We start from the raw sequence: 22,311 nt of genomic DNA on the forward strand, positions 1-22,311 counted from the left end.
CCATCACCTTTCTCTATAAGCCTATCAAGCTTCTTCAGGCTGTCAGAAACTTCTTTTGGACCTCGAAGGGAAATTAAGTTGTTTGTTGCGATAGCAAGGGACGATTCATCAGCTAAATTCTGTTTTATCATGTTTAAGTATGCATGATATATCTAGGACAGATATTACTTCTTTTGCATAAATGTTTCACAGCAGATATTACTCACTGATCATGATAATATATCTCAGAAGAGATGAACACACTCAACTATGCAAAACAATTTCTATACTTGGTAATGAACTAAAAATCTTGGATAAATATGAGTATTTAACTTCAAGTCACCAACTGACCAAAACAAAACAAAACAAAAACTTCTACAACTCTGATTTGCAAAACAATACATAGTGCCGCAATTACGAAGGGCCCCATGCCAGAGAAAATGCTGGCATGTGACTGAAAGTGGTGTAGAAGTAGTGGAGAGAGGCACAAATCAGCAAGTGCTACTGAACAATATGGCCTAGGAATACAAAGATGGAGTTACTAATGACATAAATTCAGCTTAAAAGCATGTAAATCTCCTTCGAGCCTAATCAGTAGAAACGGAAAAGCTGACTGCTGTTTGAACTCATAATAATCCTATATTCATTTCTCCTGTACAACATGCATTATCAAAGCTAAAATAAGCCACTCTCTTACTTTCTCTTCCTTTGCACCTTCGACGACAGTACACTCCCCCCTACATTACTTTCTTTGTAAACTATCAGCCTTTCACTACTACTTAATCACTCGGTACTTGAGACGCTTATCACACTTGCTTTCTCCTCATCTTCTTCAATGTCTGATTTAGGTTTTGCAAGTTGATTCAAGCTCGGAAACTGCTTCACAACACTTTCAACGGATTCATTAAGGCTAAGTGATGTATAAACTGACATGCCACCCAACGCTGCCACTGCTCCACAAAGACTCGTAGGTCCTGGATCTGAATTGAACAATAGATAGCCTCCTAGCAGGATGACACAGGTCTTGAATTGTCCCAAAACTACATGAGATGTTGCTGATGTTGCCCTGCATTTCCATAAAACTAGTCAGATTCTGTGCAAATTCTTAGCAAGTATTTTGTTACTTTTTCTTGAGACCTTTGTTGCATGAATGTAACTTTAGCCACTTTATAGTAATGTTTTGGCATGTTTTGAGTGCAAAGTGAAGAGTACGTCTATGCCAATGTGACAATGTAGAGTATCAGATCAGACACGGGTACTTGAGATAAAATAATTCATAGAACTGAAGGGCTAAACAAGTACCCGAGTGCTAAAGCTCCAGACCATTGTAGCAGAAAGCCAAGAACAGCAGACAACACAACTGCTGATGAGTTACTGACATTCCAATTGAAGGACAGAACTCCAGGAGGATCAAGCCACGGCATCAAAGCTACTAAGAAGAATATTGTGACAGGAGTTGTCTTCCACATCAATCTGCATTATTAGTTAGACTATCTTTATTAAGTGTCCTAGTTTAAAAACCTTACAAGACTAATTTCGAAGAAGCAACTCTGAATCAATAAATGATGTTTCTTACGCTAGAGCAGTCCAATTGCTCTGCTGTTGTAGATTAGACCACAGTATCTTGTTCACTGCACTAGGAAGTATCCAAGCAACCGCAACACAAGCACCAAATACATTGAACTCGAGATCTGTCACTGTTGCAACAGCTACACCTACTGAAACTATACCCAAAGCCATGACCTGAAACGAACAAGTATAACATACACTTAGCTCTAAAATCACTTAATATGCAAACTTAGCCTTGTTTGGTAATTAAATTTCATAGGTCATATAACATTACAGAAAGCAGACCTTGTTGTAAGATATGGTCTTCCGGAAAAAGACGAATTCTATGAGAACAATTGTTGGAGTTACAGCAATCTTAGCCATCTGATAAAATCCAACACTGCAAAATGAAAAACAGCATGAACAATACAGCATACTCCAGATTAAGTTATGTTTACATCTTCGGGTTTGGAAGAGGCCGGAGGTGATCTGATGAACCTGTTATGCTGGAGGCTAGTGTTGGCAAGGCCATTGGAAAGAGCCATGACAATTCCCAGAGAAAACAGAGAAGAAAAAGGTGTTGATTTAGAAGGCGGTGAGGCTGGAAGCCAAGATAATGCTTTGAACAAGGCCATCATAATCCATGCTACTGTGTAGTGGATTAATGTTAGGAATATTGGGTAATTAAATCCCACTTTCCCCATCACCTGTAACCAACAAAGCCAAACAAAACAAATAAACCGAGTTCGCTTAAGTTACAACAAAGCTACTTATGCATAAGCATCAAAGCGAACAACTCATTTGTCACCTCTATAGATAGATCAAGTACAAATGTACAACACACAAACTAACATACGTAACATAGTAAAACTAGAAAAGGATGATACAGACATGCATTATAAAGTAATGAAATAAATCCCATCTAACCACATTTTTATAAAAATAATGAGATCAAAGAAAATGTACCAGTTTGTTGGTGAGTATAATCCCAACGGCGACCATGAAATTGAAAGACATGGCCACGGCAGGGCCACAGAACCGCTGCTGTTGCCGCTTGGCGGTTTCTGAAGACGTACGTAGATCATTGTACAGAGAACCTCTTAGTTCCTCCAGGGCTCTACCTGGTAAAACACAAAAAAAAATGAATGCAACAAATACAGGTAAAGGAGAAAGTTTGTAAACTTTGTTAATAGAGTGGAATAAAACTGAAACTCAATTCACTTAGATGCTAAGAAAAATAACCAACAAGTTTTGAATCAATTATATGGACCACTTATGATCTTAACTATATAACAAACATTAAATAATGCAAAGATTGAATGTGACACACGTAACTAATTGTGTAGATTGCTTATATACAAAGGGACATGATTTAGTCACACTCAAATACTCAAAGTATAACCTATGGTATTGAATAATTATATAAACTAGATTAGATGATTAAATAAAAATGCCCTTTTTTTTTCTAGAATAAGTATGTTCTAATCTGATTGTGTAGAATAAAATTGTTGTTTTACGGGAGATTTGAACAGTATATACACATATCACACTTTTAAAATGTCATATTTTTATGAGATGTAACTTTTTTAGGACATATGCTACCACGTAAAAGATCAAGTTTATTGTTACGATCAAATTCTATGTGCACCTAGGACCAACAACTCGTTGGCATTAAAATCTAACATTGTTGCATTAAAAAAGGAAGATTGAAGAGAAGAAGAAAATAAACCTGATTCTCCTGCATCACTCTCTTTCCTTTTGAGAAACTTACTAGCATCCCTCCACAGTCCCATGTAGGACTACTACTATTTGCCTTGGTTTTCCAGACATGAAAAACTCTTCAACAATTATGACAGTATTAAAATAAATAAATTAAAGAATGAGGTTTTATTGGTAAATAGATATTTATATAAAAGGATGAAAAATTTTAGAGATGTTTCCTTAATTGGAATGTCTCTAAAAATAAAAGTATAGAATCAAATTTATTGAATATAAGAAATTTGTTGATGTATCAAAATCATTAACTTAAACAGCATTGCTAATTAAGAAGAAAGAAATGCTTGTAAAATTTCTTAGTGAAAGATCAAAATACTGAAAAGATTGTTTTAACAAACTCTTAATTTGTACTCCGTAATGTATATTTAGTAATAAGTTAATTAGTGCATAACCACCTATATTTTTTATTTTATGAGCAAAAATATATGAAAATTTGATCAATTCATGAATGTACTAATATATGATCAATGAGCAACTTACTTAAAACAAAAAAAAAATAGAGAAGAATATTATAGTTAATTAAAATAAAAATTGCTTTATGTGAGATTGAAGTAAAAGGTTGATAATAGCTTTTTTTTATTATTTTAACTATTATTTACCCCAGAAAATATGGAAGAAAATGCCAAATATTACCAGGATACTAGGTGAACAAAATCATAGTGACTTGGTCGGCATTTGTTGAGGGCATCACGGATCATATTTTACCTGCATACATATTCATATATAGGATAAGTTGTTAATTAGAGGGGAAAATAAGGCTAATAATGATACTCGTATGATTTATGCCACCTAAAGTCTACGCATAAGCATTGAATATATTTCCTATGTTAGCATTAAACAAAATACAAGTAAGAAGTATAAAAGGTTTCTATGTTAGCATTAAACAAAATACAAGTAAGAAGTATAAAAGGTTTTGAATGAATTAAACAAGATGTGTATTGGATTGTAGTTAAGAGTAAACGACGGAGTGTAAGTTGAGAGATGAGATGAATTTTCCGGTATCTAGAAACCATGTAATATAACTCACATTTTCAAAGTATTATCGTTCGGAGTAAATTGTAGTGATACATAAATTGTGCATCACACGGGTTTACAGGCTAATCCATTTTTCAATTGTATACAAAGTATGATATATACTCTGTCTTTAAAAAGAAGTAAAAAAGAATGGGGAGAAGGGAAGGTGGGAGGAAGAATAACAAACAGAGATACAATTGGATGATTAATAGAATAAGTTACTCTGATTTTTTTTTTTCCCTATCAATTACAAATTCTATAATCCACCATGTTTCATCAAAATCCAATATACAGGAGAAATGATTTTCTGATAACAAAAAACGATTTCATTTCATACTTCTCCAAATTCCTATCAGCCTCCAATCCAAAAAGAATGAAAATGTTAAAAATTGGAAGCCATTAACAACTCCTAGTAACTATTCCGAAAGCGTTGCATATCAATGGGGATCAAAAGAAAAATCTACTCACTTTAATTTTCTTTCTTTTTTTTTCCCTTTCAGTTTTTTCAAATTCATGGCCACAAATTGTTCTATATTTACACTATCAGCAGGCCGATGTATACTATCTCCTCCCCTCCACAAGGCTTCAAAAAGACCATTCTAGTCATGTACCAAATATTGCTGTGAAACTACATGTTCCAGTTAACCTGCTGTTGTCGTTGCGGCTGTTGATAGGAATTTGAAGGTGGGCCATTGGATTCCACTGATCCTGCCACAGGTTGAGAGTGCTGCAACAGTGGAAGACCGGGTGCTGGACTTCCCATGGGTTGCATTGCATGATAGAGAGCAAAGCCGCCAGGTCCAGATTGAGGATTGAGTATGTGCTGTCCTTGTTGAGGAAGATTTAAGAAAGGGTTCAACGGGAAGCTTGTTGTATCTCGACCTGCTGCTGGATGAAGCCAGGCAGCTGAACCTTCACTCTGTTCAAAAAATAGCTTAGTAACCAATCAAGTTTTAACTCAAACATCAAGAATCAGTATAAGAAGCGTTCAAGACAGTGAGCCTACGTTGAAAAATGCAGAAGTTCTAATTGATTTATGCAGGAAATAGATTAGTAATCAATCAAGTTTTGACTTAAACATCAAGAATCAGTACAAGTGTTCAGGACAGTGAGCCTGAGTTCTAATTGATTTACAATAACATGGATTGGATCGCACAAATATATGAGAAAAAAAATATATAGTGAAGAGAGGATGATCTCAGACTTTATGTTGAGAGGACTAACATACCAGAATAAAATACTAGCACAAGGAGCCAGCCATACAAGTATCAGAATTGGCATATAGGGATATTGGCACATGTTTCAATAACAGCACACCGTAACCAAATTATCAAACTAAATGAACATGACTAAAGGAAATACGAAAGAAACAAGGGCTAATTTGAGATTTTACTCAAAACCGAGCCTTTTGATTTCCCCAAAGACTAACAATAGTAAGAATATTGTCATATTTACCATATCTACTCAATTTCAAAACTAAAACAAAAATATGCTTTAATGAACAAATACAAAGCTAAACAGAGCATAAACCAACCTGCTGTCCAGGGAATATATTATTCTCTTTTAGGGCAGGTGAGCCAAGATCTTCACCATTACTGGAATTTCCCGAAGTCGCAGCAGCATTTTGACTATAGGCAACCTGAGCAGTACTGTATGCCCCATAGCCAGATGGCACCCCTAAAGGCACTTGGTTTCCTGTACTGGAACCTGGCTTAAAATGAGGAGAAAGTTTCATTCCTGCTGCAGCAGTAGGTGGGGATAGATACATATTGCCAGTAGGAAGTGGTTGGGGGAATGCAGTGTGACCATAATACTGATGCATTGTAGGAGCTACATAATATGGAGAGAAGTAATGGCTATAAGGTATATAGTTAGGAGGATAAGGATGACGGAATAGAGGAATGGGCTGGGAAGATACTGCTACGGAGCTTTGCCCAGCATCAGACTGCGTTGGAGGAGGGGTGGATACAGAAGTAGACACAGCTGTAGAACTCTGCAATTAAGAGCCATACAATAGTCAGAACCTAAAAACTAATTCCAAATAAGAGTCAGAACATCATAGTTGGCAGTTAAGCACAAAGGCCCTGTTCAATTTTACCCAAAAAAAAACACAGTAAGAATCAGTGTAGATCTGTACAAAAATCCATTTTTAATAAGCAGATATCAGTTCTTATCAAAACAATCAGTAGCATTCAGGAAAAATCCGTTCCAATCAGGAAAATCCCCCAACCACATGTAACAAGACACTTTGAAATCAGTACAAACAGTTTTAATTAGTAAATATCAGTTTCAATCATTAAAAAACAGTTAGGTGAGTATTCAGGTGAGCTCAACAGAGCAAAAACAGGCAAGATGCAAAAAAGAGTCCTAAGCTAATCACATAATCATGGAGTACAAGACTATATAACAGTTTTACATGATTTTAATTATCGTATAATTCTTGCTCACAGAATGTTGCATGCTTATGGAAAGGTCTAAATCTGAAACAAGGTATTTGAAAGAAACTAGTTATTGGCCCAGGCGATGCCTCGGTACATCGTATTTTATAATTGTTTGATCAAAATTAATAAAAACAGTTAATGTTAAACAATACAGATTATAATAAAGTGAGTGATAAATATAATAATCTATATTATCTTTTATTAATATATATTTGAAATATGCATGTCAAATTTAAATATAGAGGTTATACATATGAAGAGTTTTTCATGAAAATTATATATTATTATAGAGAATTAAAGTTATAGAGTAATTTTTATTAACTACACATTACTACATAATTCAATGCAGTAGAGAAAAAAAAATTATACACATATGATGATACATGGTGCACGTGTGGCACTAAATAATCATTAAGGGTGACACATGGCGTTAGCAGGTTGTTCCTATGAGTTTTAATAATAATATATATAGATATAGATATAGATAGATATAGATTATGGTCCAAATAAAATCGCACCATACTTAAATTTCATATCTCCTTAGATCACAATGACCACCAAACAGCCACTAAAATTTCTATTGCAGTCCAATCTAATTTCCAAGAAAGATGGAAAACCCTGACTTTAGTGTGAATTCAAATAATAAGTACAAATTCATCAACCAAGGTTCTGTTTGCATTTCAATCACTTCTAATGCTTCTAATGATCATGTAATGAGGATGGGTGCTACTGTGCTAGGATGCCTCCAATATAATTGGACTTGAGTTTTCCCTTAGCCATAAGGACCTAATCGAAAGTGCTTAATGAATCTAGCATTTTCAACGAGGATGGGTGCTAGAATGCCTACAAGGGACATAGGCAATAACCAAATCAATCAGCAACCTTTTGAGATAATAAAACTTGACAAAGGTCCCAGTAAAACATACCAGAGAGTTTGAAACATGAGTTTGGGACTCAAATCCTTCAGGTTGGGCAAGCATATTTGCCACCATTGGAGGCATGAAACCAAAAGTGTAGCTTGGAGCAGTTTGAACAACAGGAAACGGAGGGCCTACAGCTGGCAAAGTCTCTTGTTTTGGCTGATCAGCTTTTGGAACTGTAGCAGATGAAGAAACTTCTGTATCAATGGGTGAATTATTGCCAGGTAAATGAGAAGCTGGTTGTAAATGATCTGCATGGATTGCCTGGGGTGAAGCTGAAATTCCATCTTGATCACTGCACATAGTTTGAGATAAAAATATAAGTTTAGAGCCATAGGGTTTTTAACTCAATAAACTCCACCAGTCATCCTTTTTAGAAGATACAAAAACACACATCCACATTTAGAAAGACAAAGGAAACTCCATAGCACACATGACCCACAAATATGATAACTAGGCTCCCAAAAAAAATGCAGCAAATCTACAACATCAAGATTCAGCATTCCATGTTGAAATGGAACTGTTTGACATCCCTTGAGTCCACATATCACTTAAGTTGTAACTTAACATTCATCACTGAGGTGTATTTAAAACAGATTAAGGCCCTGTTTGGTAGTTAGCTTATTGGGGGTATATTAGCTTATTTGACTAACTTTAGCTGATTGACTAGTCAAACAAGCTAATACAAGTGTTTGGTAGTAAGCTTATTGAAATAGCTTATTCCACTAAATAAGCTATTTTTGAAAAAGCTCATTTTAGGAGCTTTTTCAATTAGCTTATTCATTAATTATTATGAAATGACACTAATAACCTCATTTAATTTAAAATCCTATCTAAACTACCTACCCCACAATTAGCTTATTGGTCATTTCATATACTCAATCACCTTTAAGCTATCAGCTATTTACCAAACACTTTTATATAATCAGTTAATACAATAAGTTAGTCAAATCAGTTAATAAAATCAGCTAGTCAAAATCAGCTAACTCAATCAGCTTCAGCTTTCAGCTTTCTCCCAAACAGGGCCTAAATCAACTTACAAAGTTGGAATGGCAATTAATATGCAATTCTTTTGAGCAACAAAAAATAACTGAGCAGTGAGCACTTCAACAGAGTAAAGAAAGAAAGCAAACTTGAAATCAGGAATTTTTATCAACCAAAATAGAAACAGTCATCAGCAAACTCGTATCAAAAGAGGACACCTAATACAAGGAGACATAGAACCCTAACAAGTAGCAGATTAATGAGGAGTGCGGGAGGAGAAGCATACTAAACAGACCGTGAAGAAAGTTTGCTGACAGTTTCCTCTTGAGCTGAATCAGTGCCAAGGTCAGAGTTCCCATTGCTTTCAATGGCTACAACACAGTTTTCCCTGACCTCAAAACATGCATCAAGGCTTCCAAAACTCAGTACATTTTTCACTGCGTCAGGAACTTGGATATGCTGCGGTATGATGACATGTTCACCATCAGAGAATTTTAACTTCTCTAGCTTTGTGGTTGCACTCTTTACACCTGAAATATTTAAAATCATTTATTGAGAAACACCATAAACAAAAACTGCTACAGTGTCATTGATCAACCATGTCTTTCATAAGATCTAGTTTATGGCGCCAAGCAAAGTCCATAACTTGGAATGTTTCTCTTAAAGCATTTCAGCTCTAACATCATACAGTATAATCAGTCAAACCATAAGATATATAATTAGATACCAGATCAGGACAAAACATGTTAATGGAGGTTTGGGGGAAAATAGAGATGAGCAAATACATGAATCAAATGCATTATCATATAATCAGCAAGTATTAAAATCATCGAACAAGAATATGCAAGCATCCAAAACAGGCCAAAGGTGGCTTCGAAGCAAACATCTAATTATAAAGTCAGCCACGCAATAGAAAAGTATCATTAACAAATACATAAAAATTTAAGTCTTTGAGCCTTAATAATTGCCTCTGAAAAGGCCATGCACAAACTTAAGCAGAGCAGCATTAAGTGCAGACTGAGCAGACCTGCACACACTCAAGTAGGGCATTATGATGTGCCCAGAGGCCAAAGTCAAAGTTTTTTAAGGTCTACAGACCAAAGCCAGTCAGACATGGATGGCCATCAAGCGGTAAGAAAGCATGAGATATGTTACAGTGTCTTCGCCACATCAAGAAAACATAACTGCATTGAAACACTGGCTTGAATTTCCGATTGTTGAAGCACTTAACAATTGTCATAGAAAGCACATAAATAAAGATTGAAGTAATTATATATGGGAGAAGTGGTGATATATGATAGGAGAGGGAGAAAGGGAGAGGGAGAGAGCAACAAATTTATTTGATGGGTCAATACCTTGTCGTGAGGAAGGCTTGACAACAGTAACACTGTCAGAAACATGACTCTTATCGGCTGAAGGGCATTCACCCAATATTTTTGGATGTGCAACTTCTACAACTTCAAACAGCTGCTTTTCACTTGCAGATGAAGATGCCTGAGAACTGTCAACATTTTGGGGTTCATGCTGGTTCAGATGATTTCCTCTATCAGCAAGATCAGTACATGTGTCAGCAGACATATGTTGAATTCCCACTTCCCGTTTAATCGAACCATCTGTAGTAACTGGCAAATCACATGGGGGCACCAGCACAGGATCTGAAGCAGAGGGTGCATTTTCAGCATTAGCCTTGGGCATTACACTACCTGCATTGTCTGCACTAGCATCAATTTTTTTGTCGGATAGGTAGGTTGACTGGCCACCATGGCTCCCACTGAGGGTACCATTAGACAGCTCTAGTGGCCCATTCACAATGGAAGACGACCTGCACGGATAGCTACAAATTAAAAATGGAAGAATTTTCTAAATGCATTCCTGACATGATAGAAAAAAATAGCTTTAAGTGGTGGCCCCAAGGTAGTCTGGTAAGCCTAAAAGTTATTTACTTCTCTAGATTGCGTAATTGAATAGAGTCTGCTCCCTTGGAAATAGGCGGAGGAGGATGCCTGAAACCTCTCACTCTACTCTCTTCTACTCCATTCTCCTTGTGTATGGCAGAAATCCTCAGACCCCCAGCATCTAGCATCAACAGGAAAGAAACAAGGAGACATTAGCAACCAGCAGAGATCTTAAGGTTAAGAAGAGGTAGAGTATTCCACAAATTTCATCAATTTGAAAATGTATCAGCATATTAAAAAACGCATTCAGCTTCTCTACAATAGTATATTAGTTTAATCATTCAGTTATTCTCTAAATATCACTTCTTATTTTCAAAATATATTAATCACCTCCATTCTCCTTGCGTATGGCAGCTGTCCTCTGACCCCCAGCATCTAGCATCAACAGGAATGAAGCATCCAAGCAGAGACCATAAGATTAAGAAGAAATAGGGAATTCCACAAAATTCATCAATTTAACAAGATGAAAAACGCATTTAGCTTCTCTACTAGAGTATCTTAGTTTAATCATTCAGTTATTCTCTTAAAACGCTTCTTATTTTCAAAATATATTAATTACCTCCATTCTCCTTGCATATGGCAGCTGTTCTCTGACCCCCAACATCTAGCATAAACAGGAAAAAAACAAGGAGACATTAGCATCCAAGCATAGATCAATAAGTTACAAAGAGATAGGGTATTCCACAAAATTCATCAATGTGAAACTGTAAAACCATTTTCAACTAGATAATTAACGCATTTAGCTTCTCTATTAGAATATCTTAGTTTAATAGATCAGTAATTGTCTAAATATCGCTTCTTATTTTCAAAATATATTAGTTACCTCCTCTCCACCCCCACCAGAAGAGTGAAAAATGAGCAGCCAAATAAAAAAAAAAGCAGAAGAATAAGTGGACAGAAAATACTATTTCGTATTTTTCAGAATCCTTAAGAAAGTACTCCATTATAAGTTAAGGTTTTTCTTGACTTCCCTACGAGGCTACGACACCAAAAGAATTTTACAAGATACACAGATTACACAATATCAGGAACAATATTCTTCTGTTCAAACTTGTGCATACAGCAAAGATATTTGTGTCAGTATTCACTTTGTATTCTCATTATAACTACACTCCAAACTTCATATACAATAAGAAATGCAAATCCAAGCACCTACATCTCTCAGGAAACTTGAACTTCTCTCAATGGAGTTACAAGACAATCACGGAAAAGGTGGACACTGAAATGGGAAAAACAAAAAAAAAAAAAAAAAAAAAGAGGAACCACAAGGACCAGGAACAGCAATATTCTCAGAAATTATATATTGGATGTCAGACTACCTAAAACCCTGCATTTCAGCAAACCACCACTAACTGAGTTGGCTTGAGGACAGTTTTGAAGTGTACAAAGTGTCATAATGCATGTGAGACTGTGAGAGCATCCAAGTGCACCTACTGCACAAGTGCACATCTACTAATGTGTGTGCATAATCACTAATCAGATGCTATTTTAGATTGGAGCAAAATCAGAATATTAAGTAGAGAAGGGCATTAAAAAAGGTACCATTAGAAATATACTGAGAAAAAGAGTTCCCTCGAGCATTCCTAGTCCCTCGCCCTTGATGACCAGGTTTCCACCTAGAATCTTCACCTGGTCTGCTCTTCACTGTCTGCAACTATACATTTGGAAAAAAAAAAAATCAAGATTTACTAAAAAAAACAGTAAACACGTGTATAAAGGATCAGCAAGAAACTCATACATTGTATTCCATAATATGCAATAATCTACTAGAAAATTCAATTACACAATTGATATTTTCTCCATTTAGAAGGACAGGGGAAGACTTTATTTTTTAAGTAACCACAGCGAATCAATTTCACTAAAACTTAGGTCCATTTGATCTGTGTTGAACTCCGATGTATTTAAATGATTTAATGTCATCAAACAGACACCAATTATTTAGTGAAGCACATTCCCTACATATTGATTGGTATAATCTCATTAGTCCTGAAGTGTTGCAGAAGAGCAAAGAGCTAAATCTTGCCCACATTAAAGCATGGTGGAAAATAAACAAAAATTGGCATAACAAAGCAATCAATGAATCAATGCATCAGACCAATCAAGGTAGTACTTGGTAAACCTCAAACAACATAGCACAGCAATATAGTAAAGGTTTTGTTTTTGAGCTTACCGTGACCTTAACATTAGGCCACGAAAACTGCAAACCATCTGCACTGCCCGCAAAAGTGGTTTTAAAATCATGACCAAATCTAAGATCTAAAACACCACTATAAATTGAGCAAAAACCAATTTTGAAATTATGACAGAAATTCAGAACATTTGCCTCTTTATAGGTAGCAATACAGTAAGCAACTTGAATAAAGATTGTACATGCTAAACTACATGTCACAGATGGATGAGTAGTGAATACCTCCTTTCTCTTATCCCGCTTCCTTTTCACCTCATGAAACGTATCTGCAAAACCAATAGATTGTTACAATACTAGTTAATAACTTTGTACATACCTTAGAAATTTGTATAACAATATAATAACAATAATTCCTGAACTAGAAGCACATCACACATACATCACACACATACATCACACACACACAGTCACACACCCCCTTACCACCACCACCTCAACCAAACCATGATTGACACACTAAAATGTACAGCAAATTCCGCTTCAACTTTAAAAAAAAGGCAATCATCCAACCTATGAGATAACCCCCCACCCCAACGAACAACCTTCCTGAATTCGATCCAAAGCCGCCCTGTGGACTGAATTACCTTATCCTTGCTTCCAAGTATTTTTGCCACCACAACCAAAGCAATTGGTCGGATTTAAGTCAAGCGGCATACCATTCCCAAAAATTAAACATTTTTTCTCTTAATTAATCAATGGAGTTAAAAATCAACACCTATACAACACATATCCAGCAAAACCCACAAAAAAGGGCAATGAAACTAAAACTCAAACCCTACCAATCACCTACAAAAGCAAAATAAAAAGGGGGAAATCAAACATAAAGTACGAAAAACAGCATAAAACCAAAAACCCATTACATAAATCATCAAAATGCATCAACCCACAAAAACCCCAGAAAAATAAGGCATAATCTCAATAAATTAAAGTACAAAAAAAAAAACAAAAAACAGGGGGAAAAATGGGGAAAAAAGAGAGAGAAAAAGGAAGTAAACCAAGATGAAGGAGTCTCTGAGTGGTTTCGTTAGGATCCATAGAACAGTCTTTAAGCATAGAATAGATGTCTTCTTCGCTGTGATTACTGGTGATCTCTTTGATATGCTGAATGGTTTTGCGGACATTGTTAGGGATCGAAACCCTTGAAGAAGAAGATGAAGAAGACGAAGAAGAAGAGGAGGCGCCGCTGTTGTTGCTCATTGTTTGGTGTTGGTTGAAGCTCAGACAGGAGAAACACAGAGAGAGAAACAGAAAGAGGAGAGAGAAAGTAAGAATGGGAGATTTTGAAGAGGGAGATTTTCATTTTAATTATTTTATTACATTATATAAGGAAAATATTTTGAGCATAATTAAATGTTAATTGGACTAATTCTTTTACTGTTGAAATATGTAAATGGTAAATATGTAGACAAGATTAAAAAATTTTAACTCAGTTATTGAAGAATTATTATTTGATTTACAACAATTTTAAGCAATATTTCACTAATTGAATTTCTTTATACATGATTTTAATTTTTAATTACCGGCTATTTAGTCTGTCAAAAGCCACACTAATTATCTTGATTTTTTTTCTTTTTTTGAAAAATAGGATTATTCAATGTAAAAATTAAGATATCAATTATTTTACAAGTAATTGTTTCTCTCTTATTAATTTTTACAAATACAGTAATTTAGTCATTTTTTCCAATTTGGAAGAAGAAAAAGGGTTGAATAGAATGTAAACAAGTGTTCCCAATTAGTTATATGTGCCAGTTCATCAAGCACAGAGGGAATATTAAGTAAGATGACAAGTGTCTCTAAAAAGTATATGTGACATGTTACGTGTCACTTTTGTATTCGTTGTAACACGTATTTTACAGTTATATATGACAGCCTAATACTTTATTGACTTCCAGCCTAATACTTACTTAAGCATTAATAGAGTGTTATACAGTTGTAAATGACAGCCTAATACTTAATTAAGCATTAATGGAGTACTGACATGTGTTTAATTTCCATTAACCATAACAAATATGCTACGTGTCACCTTTGTATTCGTTCTAACACGCATTATATAGTTTTATATGACAGCCTGACACTTTTTTTTTTTTTTACTTCCAGCCTAATACTTACCTAAGCATTAATGGAGTGTTATTAAGTTATGCAGTTATAAATGACAGCCTAATACTTACTTAAGCATGAATGGAATGCTAACATGTGTTTCCATTAACCATGACATATTACGTGTCACCTTTGTATTCGTTCAAACACGTATTATACAATTATATATGACAGTCTAATACTTACTTTTTTTTACTTTCAATTTAATACTTACTTAAGTATTAATGGAGTGTTATTAAGTTATACAATTATAAACGACAGCATAATACTTACTTAAGGATGAATGGAGTATTAACATGTGTTTTCATAAAACCATGACATGTTATACATGTCACTTATGTATTCGTTCTAACACGTATTATATAGTTATATATGACAGTCTAATACTTTTAAGTGTGAATAGTGTGCTAACAAGTTAATCAATTATACATGACAATCTAATACTCAATTAAGCATGAATAAAGTGCTAACAAGTGTTTCTATTAAGTATGACATGCGTCATTTCTTCAATCGGCCTAACACATATTAGGTGTGATAAACCAAAAGGTGAGGCTTGAAATTTGAGATCAACAGAGTAGCTATACAAGCTTACTATTTTAGCTGCATATTTAATGTATGTGTTTTCTAAATCAACATATAAATATAACTAAGATGGATAAGATGAGGGTTTAGGTATACCAAGAGAGCATTTTGTTGGGGGTATCTAGGAAAGGCATAGGGAAATGGAATCGACAAGGATGATTAACTTAGTTGTTGTTTGTTAGGGTAATTTAATCATTCTTCCCCCCCCCCCTCCCCACCCACTCAATTATTCCAAATTCCTCTACTTCTATTCCTCCCTACCTTCCATGGTATTTGTTTTCTCTTTCCCTAAGCCACCAACACATAACACCCCACACCTTCCTCACCTTCGCCCTACCAGAATAGCCACCTTCTTCACCATTTAGCACCCGACCTGACCCACCTCAAACCACCCTCACACATCACCAAAACCACCTCCACCCAGTTGATAGAGCGCCACCAACCTATCAAATAATAACCTATCTCGGTCTCACTAACTAGTAGCAAGGGTAAGAAAGTGTCGAACCCATAAGAGGCATTGGATCATCCACCAAATATTATCATTTAAACAAGCTAGATTAATTAAATGGTTTTGGTTTGATTTCATCTATCAACTACCAATTCAAATCTACTAAAGTCTAAGAGGGAGATCGAATTACAATATTAATAAGGTCTAAGACATGGGCTACATTACTCAATTTTATCACAAACTACAAGTAATTTTATTCAAGACATAACATTACGAGGGATAGATTAAGGGAAGTCATTGTCTAAGACACTCAACTTTTCTCTCAAACTAGAGGAGATAACTTGAGTCATGAATACAATCTAGGAAATTTTGCAAAAAAAACCACCTTTTATAAGCAAGTTTTTTCAAGAAACCACCTTATTATTATTTTTCAATGACACACCTTAATCAATTTTTTTTGCAAATCAATACCTTTTATACCGAAAAATGAGGTTTGACCCCATTTTTCGGCGTTGACTACCCCAATCCACCCACAAAACCACCTCCCTCCCAAGCTCCACCCACAAAACCACCCTTTTCACTGCACTGACCACCCTAAACACACCAATTTAACGACGTTGACCACCTTAAACACATCCCTTAAACGACTTTAATCACCCTAAACCCTCCCCTATAGCCCTACCCACCCTTCTCTCCTCCATTGCCAACGTTGCCCCCCCTAGCCGCACTCCCCTAACCCTAAATTAACGCTCGAACCACCCTAAATCCAAATTTCGCAAGGTGGTGGGAAGAAGGGAGTTTGATTTTGTTGGTGGGGATGAGGAGGGGAGGCGGTTTCGTGGGTAGAACGAAGGAGGGGGTTATTTTGTGAATTGGGCTGATGAGGGGGAGGTTTCGTGGGTGGGGTTGGGTAGTCGTTGCCAGAAAATATCACGATTTAGCTCAAGTACATAATCTAATACAAATATTACGATACTTATGATCAAAAGTAGCAATATGTACTTCGAATGTTCTTTACAAAAATGTTGATAAGAATAATAGGTAGTATCATTAATAGATATTTCTCATTCAGATGTCATCTTAATGTTTATTCCATTGAAATTTGAACAACATTACAAGGAAAAATTGCCAATGAAATTTAAAAGTCGTAGCATGTGTACAATTTTTTTTTTTTTTTTTTTTTTGACAAAATGTATACATGTTTCAAGTTTAAATCCCCCTCAGTATGTAAAGGGTTTGTTTTCTTTAGCTTAATTTCACTCCAACTAGTTCAGTACAGTTCAGCTCCTAATTTCTTTATTTCATAAACAATTCATTTCAGCTTTGTTCAGTGTAGCTCAATAAATCAAAGGAAACCCAAAGTAAGTTATAATTCGCTCTATAATGCACTTATTGAGTTATTTCTCATTCCCACCGGGCGCAATAAAAAAAAAAAGTACATACTGAATATTTCAAGAAAAGCCCATGAGATTAGTCAGTACTTCAGTAAACTGGTATATAAACCCCTTTATTTTATTTTTTCAAGGTTTTATTTATATACTTGTAGACGTTGTAGTCCATTCTTTTTCTCTTTCCCCCTTTTCTCCATATCGAAACCCTAAAATCTTCTGAACCCACACAAATTTCAATCGGAGTTTCGATTTTCCGGCTAAATGGCTTCCAAATTCAAGGCGGATGGTCCTCACGGCGATGGCGCTAGCCCTGGGTTCGAATTTTTCCCCTTTTTTGCAATAATTTTCATTTTTTTTTGCTTAAATTCTTCTTCTTTCTTGTTTTTAATTTTGATGTTTGTTTGCAGGAAGATATTCATTGGCGGGCTTCCCAAAGATACTACTAACAGTGAGTTCGTATTTCTCTACTGTTAATTTACATTACTTTTGTTAATTTTTTTTTTTAATTAATGAATTCTTACTTATTTTCCCCCTTTTTCGATTTTTGTTTTTTGGCTCTCAAATTATTTGCTTTTTTAATATGATTTGATATTAATATACTCTGTAATAATTAAATACATGCAATTTAACTATTCGTGTATTCATGAATAATGAATTAGTGTTTTTTTTGGTGGGATTTGAGCTTGTAATTTAATTGTAGCCATGGCGGTAGAAAAATTATATTTTTCTGTAGGAAGAATATCCAATTTTCCAAATTTGTTATGTTTTGTGGTGAATTTTTGATTTGGATACTCGCTTTGTTAGTTGTCCGAATTTCGAACTGGTGTAAATGTTCAGGGGTATGGAAATGTTTAAATGAAAGAGTAGAAAGACCCTTTTCTAAATTAAGTTATGATTTTATATGTTTGTTTCTAATATACTGAACCAAGGATGCAGTGACATTTTTTTTTGTTTAGGTTAAAAGTTCTAGATTTTGCCTTGTTAATTGTGTATTCATTTGTTCGTCTGGCTGAATTATTGTGAAATTTTATATTGATTGTTAGTAATTATTACAAGTCTTATGTTTCTATTTGTTTTAATGTGAAATAGCTACATTTATCAAGCACTTTGGGAAGTATGGTGAGATAACGGACTCGGTTATTATGAAAGACCGTTACAGTGGGCAGCCAAGGGGTTTTGGATTCATCACTTATGCTGATCCCTCGGTTGTTGACAAAGTTATTGAGGATACTCAAATCATTAATGGGAAACAGGTATTGTGGTGTAGTTCTATGGATTAGTGGTGTTTTTTTGCAGTTCAAAGTACTATTCTCTTCATCATGTGTTGGAATTTGTAGAAAGTTTAATACTTGGACAATTTATTGTTGATTTGTGTCTTCTGTTAGTTTAATTGTGTTCTTATTTGTTACAAGGTTGAGATTAAGCGTACTATACCAAAAGGTGCTGCTCAGTCAAAGGATTTCAAGACAAAAAAGATTTTTGTTGGAGGCATTCCTTCGAGCGTCTCAGAAGGTATGCTGTTTTATTTGATTTTATCCTGATCGATATTTGTACATTGAGTAATAGATCAAAGCATGCATGTGGTATGACTGATCCATCTTTTTCATGTTCATATTTAAATGCTATTCAAAGTTAAGACCTGACTTGAAAATCTGAATTAATTTTGGATTGCTCAGATGAATTCAGAAACTTTTTCTCCGAGTACGGGGCGGTGACTGAACACCAAATTATACGAGACCATGAGACTAATCGTTCTCGCGGGTTTGGATTCATTGTATTTGACAACGAAGACGTGGTTGATGAAATACTCTCCAAGGGAAATATGATTGACATGGAGGGTACTCAGGTGAGCTCAACAAACTTTTCAACAAACTTTTCTGTTTGGAAAACCCATGTTACTAGGAAATGTTTTTATCTATTGTGCTTGTGGGTTTGTCTGCATTTTATTTTCACCAATGAATTTTACAAACCTGTTTTGAGCTGAGAATCAATTTTCATTGCTAAATGCTCAATTTTTAATATTCTTCTTTTAAGGATTTTTAGTTTGTAGTCATGGATATCGTCTATAGTTCTATACAGATATAGATTTTGCCATAAGAGGACTCTCATCTTAGTTTGATGGAGCAGGCTTTAGGTTAACTGAGTTGCTTTGTTGTAGGTGGAGATCAAGAAGGCCGAACCAAAGAAACCCACAAACCATCCTGTAGCTCCTACTTATGGTAGCAACACTAGGAACCGTTCTTATGGGGATGGTTATGCTGGTTATGGAGCCTCTTATGGGGCTTTTGATGGTGGGTATGGTGCAGGTAATAACTATAGGATGTCTGGAGGTGTTGCTGGTAGGCTTGGGTATGGAGGCTATGGTAGTGGAGGGGAATATGGTAGAGGATATGGTTCTTTTGGCGGTGGTAGTTTAGGGGCTTATGGAGGAGAGTCATCCCTTGGGTACTCTAGCAGATTTGGTCCCTATGGTGCAGGATTTAGTGGTGCTTACTCTGGTGGCAGCTTAAGTGGATATGGTGGAAGTGAAGGTTATGGTAGCTATGGAGCTTCAGGCTATGGCGGCAGTTATGATTCCGGCGCTAGTGCTGGTTATGGTGGAGCTAGTGGGTTCTATGGTAAGGGAGGCTATAGTGGAAGTAGTCGGTATCATCCTTATTCACGGTAGAAAATCAGTGTTCTTAAGTTCGAGATAGGAGCTGTCCTTCCTATTATGTCTGGCCTGATAGGTACTACCCCGACGAGAATTAGAGATGCTTCCTCAAGTGCTTAAGGCATTAGAAGATCTGCTTTTATTGACGTCTTTATTATTGTGGTTTAGACAACTATGTAGTATGATTTGAAGAATTTGGTGTTAACCTTGTTCTAGTATCAGTATCTTATGTGGATTTTTGATGCTAGATGAAGTTTATCTTAATTTAGATAGATATTGGTGCAAATTATTTTGTTACATAGCTTTTGAATGCAATCCTTGATTGGAATGAGCTAGAGGGGCTTAAGTATTTGCCAATGGGTATCTGCCAGTGTTTTCTACTGTCACCTGATTTTTTTTATAGAGGTTATATTTTCATTATTATTGTTTTCGTTTTGGACATGTGCATCTTCTGGTAAATCCTTTGTAATACTAGTATTATTGATTTATTGTCAGATTTAATGTGCAGCTTCTTTGTTTTTATGACTCTCTACTTTGATTGTTCATGAGTTGGCCTAGACTCTGAATGCATGTTGTGTTATTCTATCTGCTTTCTTTTCTGTAGCCTGGCTATATACTCTAGGTGCTACCGTTATAGTACATTTCTGGGATATTGTTTTTGCTTGATATTAGTCCATTAGTATGTAATTGGGTCTATGAATGGTTAATGTTGAGTACTAGAGGCTTAGCTCACATCGGGGTTGAAGTTATGGAGTTGTCTTGCCATGCAGCTCAGATTTACCTGAGACATGATATTATGGTTATGAGAACTTACGGTATGATTGTAGCAACTCCTTTTTTGTGCAATGGGTAGTAGCATAATAATCTAACTTAAAGCAAGTCAATATTTTCATCGTTTCTACTATTTTTATGTACAGAACTAATACCTATCTATTCAGTGTCTCGTATCTGGATTTTTTTGCACTTCATGGTTTGGATTTTTTATTACTAACGTGGAGATGATTAGAGCCTTCAATCACCCAAAAGAAACAGGTTTCTGTTTGATGTACTTATCTTGTTGATAGAAAAAAATTCAACTACACTTTGTATAAATTATTGGTTTGACATATTTAGATTATTCATTTGTTTGTTAGATTAATTGTATTTGCTAATTTTCCTTTTATTAAATTCTCATTATTGTATATTAATTCTATTAAGGAATGATTAATTTCCTCTCTTATTACGTGAGTTTTACATAAAGTATTCATCTTGACCCTCTTCCCACCGTACTTAAAAAACAAGTTGCTTTATTTCAGTTTACCGAACTAAAATTGTACATGTAAATCTCCACCCCCAAATTACCTCGCATTGACGTCAAATCTTGTGTTTTACTTGAAAGTTGCATTATAATTCAAAATTTAACCCATGTCTTCCCACTAATGGCTATTATCCTCTACTATTAACTCTAGTTTTTTTTGTTTCTCTTTTCTAATGGAGTTTAAGTACTATAAAATTCTTAACACACTCAAACATTGAATTTGCATCGTGATGAGATTAATGTATCATAATTGATCTTATACTTGGAAATTGAATTTGCATTGCAATAAGATTAATGTATTGCAAGTGATGATCCTAATATTTTCAAAATTAATCTATGGTTGCGGATTTAATACTCTAAAATCCTCAAAATGAACGCATAACAATTAACAAGGCTAAACCAAAGCTAACGCACAAGTAGAAGTTTGTGGATAGTGAACTCAACGAGAGGAAAAAACCGGGGGTTGAGGTTTGGTTATTGATTGAATATTAGAATATTTTTTTTTTGTTTTTTCTTATATCAACTTTACAAAATGAGTTCAATTCAAAACTCCCATCTCATTCCTTGTTTTTGTGCATGAATGTGAAGACTTAAGCTATAGTAGAGAATAGAGATTTTATCAATATATGGGGTAGTAACTAGTAAAAATCATGAAAAATAGATGGTGTAGGACTACACTTTGATACGGTATTTCAAAAGTTTACTAACTAAATTTTCGGTCTTGCACAATATAATTATTTTACTCTTACGCAATTTAACTTGTACATTCTCCATTTCTGAAAATTCGACTCACTTCACTTTTGCGCGCTATTCAATGAAAATCTTTGACCTTGAATATCTTCGGCTAGTATAAATGAAAATTATAAAATGTTGTGATATTTAAAAATGTATATTAAAGGGAATCTAAAAAGATCTCGCACGCTAATCTATTTCTATTGTACAAATCATATAATATGGTAATTTGTTTGAACATATGAATAATAAGTGAGTTGAATTTTTAGAAACAAAGGTAATACATATTCATCAATAACAACCTAA

General features: G+C 35.0%; 3 protein-coding genes across 5 annotated transcripts; 1 reads left to right on the forward strand and 2 right to left on the reverse strand.

Moving 5' to 3' along the window:
• Positions 1–345: 345 nt before the first annotated feature.
• Positions 346–2,826, reverse strand: LOC145627485 (nucleotide-sugar uncharacterized transporter 2-like). The gene is made up of 6 exons (XM_081679875.1): positions 2,494–2,826; positions 2,026–2,234; positions 1,834–1,927; positions 1,556–1,722; positions 1,282–1,452; positions 346–1,045 (listed from the first exon to the last, which is right to left on the reverse strand). The coding sequence occupies exons 1-6, from the start codon at positions 2,542–2,544 to the stop codon at positions 763–765; spliced, it is 975 nt and encodes a 324-aa protein (XP_081536001.1). The 5' UTR covers positions 2,545–2,826; the 3' UTR covers positions 346–762.
• A 1,742-nt stretch (positions 2,827–4,568) lies between these two features.
• Positions 4,569–14,076, reverse strand: LOC145627486 (GBF-interacting protein 1-like). 3 transcript variants are annotated; one of them, XM_081679876.1, is made up of 11 exons: positions 13,801–14,076; positions 13,028–13,071; positions 12,160–12,271; positions 11,177–11,221; positions 10,948–10,992; positions 10,606–10,738; positions 10,018–10,484; positions 8,958–9,192; positions 7,685–7,973; positions 5,852–6,310; positions 4,569–5,236 (listed from the first exon to the last, which is right to left on the reverse strand). In XM_081679876.1, exons 1-11 carry the CDS (start codon positions 14,000–14,002, stop codon positions 4,946–4,948), a joined length of 2,322 nt encoding a protein of 773 aa, XP_081536002.1. In that variant the 5' UTR covers positions 14,003–14,076; the 3' UTR covers positions 4,569–4,945. The 3 variants fall into 3 exon arrangements, with proteins under 3 accessions (XP_081536002.1, XP_081536004.1, XP_081536003.1); XM_081679878.1 differs by lacking the exon at positions 11,177–11,221; XM_081679877.1 differs by lacking the exon at positions 10,948–10,992.
• A 3,387-nt stretch (positions 14,077–17,463) lies between these two features.
• LOC145629489 (heterogeneous nuclear ribonucleoprotein 1-like) lies at positions 17,464–20,508 on the forward strand. The gene is made up of 6 exons (XM_081682101.1): positions 17,464–17,637; positions 17,731–17,771; positions 18,413–18,576; positions 18,736–18,835; positions 19,000–19,169; positions 19,482–20,508. The coding sequence occupies exons 1-6, from the start codon at positions 17,585–17,587 to the stop codon at positions 19,989–19,991; spliced, it is 1,038 nt and encodes a 345-aa protein (XP_081538227.1). The 5' UTR covers positions 17,464–17,584; the 3' UTR covers positions 19,992–20,508.
• Positions 20,509–22,311: the final 1,803 nt, after the last annotated feature.

This window comes from Chenopodium album, chromosome 4, assembly GCF_948465745.1.
Source record: "Chenopodium album chromosome 4, dcCheAlbu1.1, whole genome shotgun sequence".
Lineage (NCBI taxonomy): Eukaryota > Viridiplantae > Streptophyta > Magnoliopsida > Caryophyllales > Amaranthaceae > Chenopodium > Chenopodium album.

Coding starts and splice junctions, on each gene's coding strand:
- LOC145627485 (XM_081679875.1), bottom strand. CDS start 2,544: ATGTCTTTCAATTTCATGGTCGCCGTTGGGATTATACTCACCAACAAA. Junction 1,453..1,555: donor AGCAATTGGACTGCTCTAGC/GTAAGAAACATC, acceptor CTAATAATGCAG/ATTGATGTGGAAGACAACTC. Junction 1,046..1,281: donor TCTGGAGCTTTAGCACTCGG/GTACTTGTTTAG, acceptor ATGGAAATGCAG/GGCAACATCAGCAACATCTC.
- LOC145627486 (XM_081679876.1), bottom strand. CDS start 14,002: ATGAGCAACAACAGCGGCGCCTCCTCTTCTTCTTCGTCTTCTTCATCT. Junction 6,311..7,684: donor CTCATGTTTCAAACTCTCTG/GTATGTTTTACT, acceptor TCTTAATTGCAG/AGTTCTACAGCTGTGTCTAC. Junction 5,237..5,851: donor ATATATTCCCTGGACAGCAG/GTTGGTTTATGC, acceptor TTTTTTGAACAG/AGTGAAGGTTCAGCTGCCTG.
- LOC145629489 (XM_081682101.1), top strand. CDS start 17,585: ATGGCTTCCAAATTCAAGGCGGATGGTCCTCACGGCGATGGCGCTAGC. Junction 17,638..17,730: donor GGCGATGGCGCTAGCCCTGG/GTTCGAATTTTT, acceptor GTTTGTTTGCAG/GAAGATATTCATTGGCGGGC. Junction 19,170..19,481: donor TTGACATGGAGGGTACTCAG/GTGAGCTCAACA, acceptor GCTTTGTTGTAG/GTGGAGATCAAGAAGGCCGA.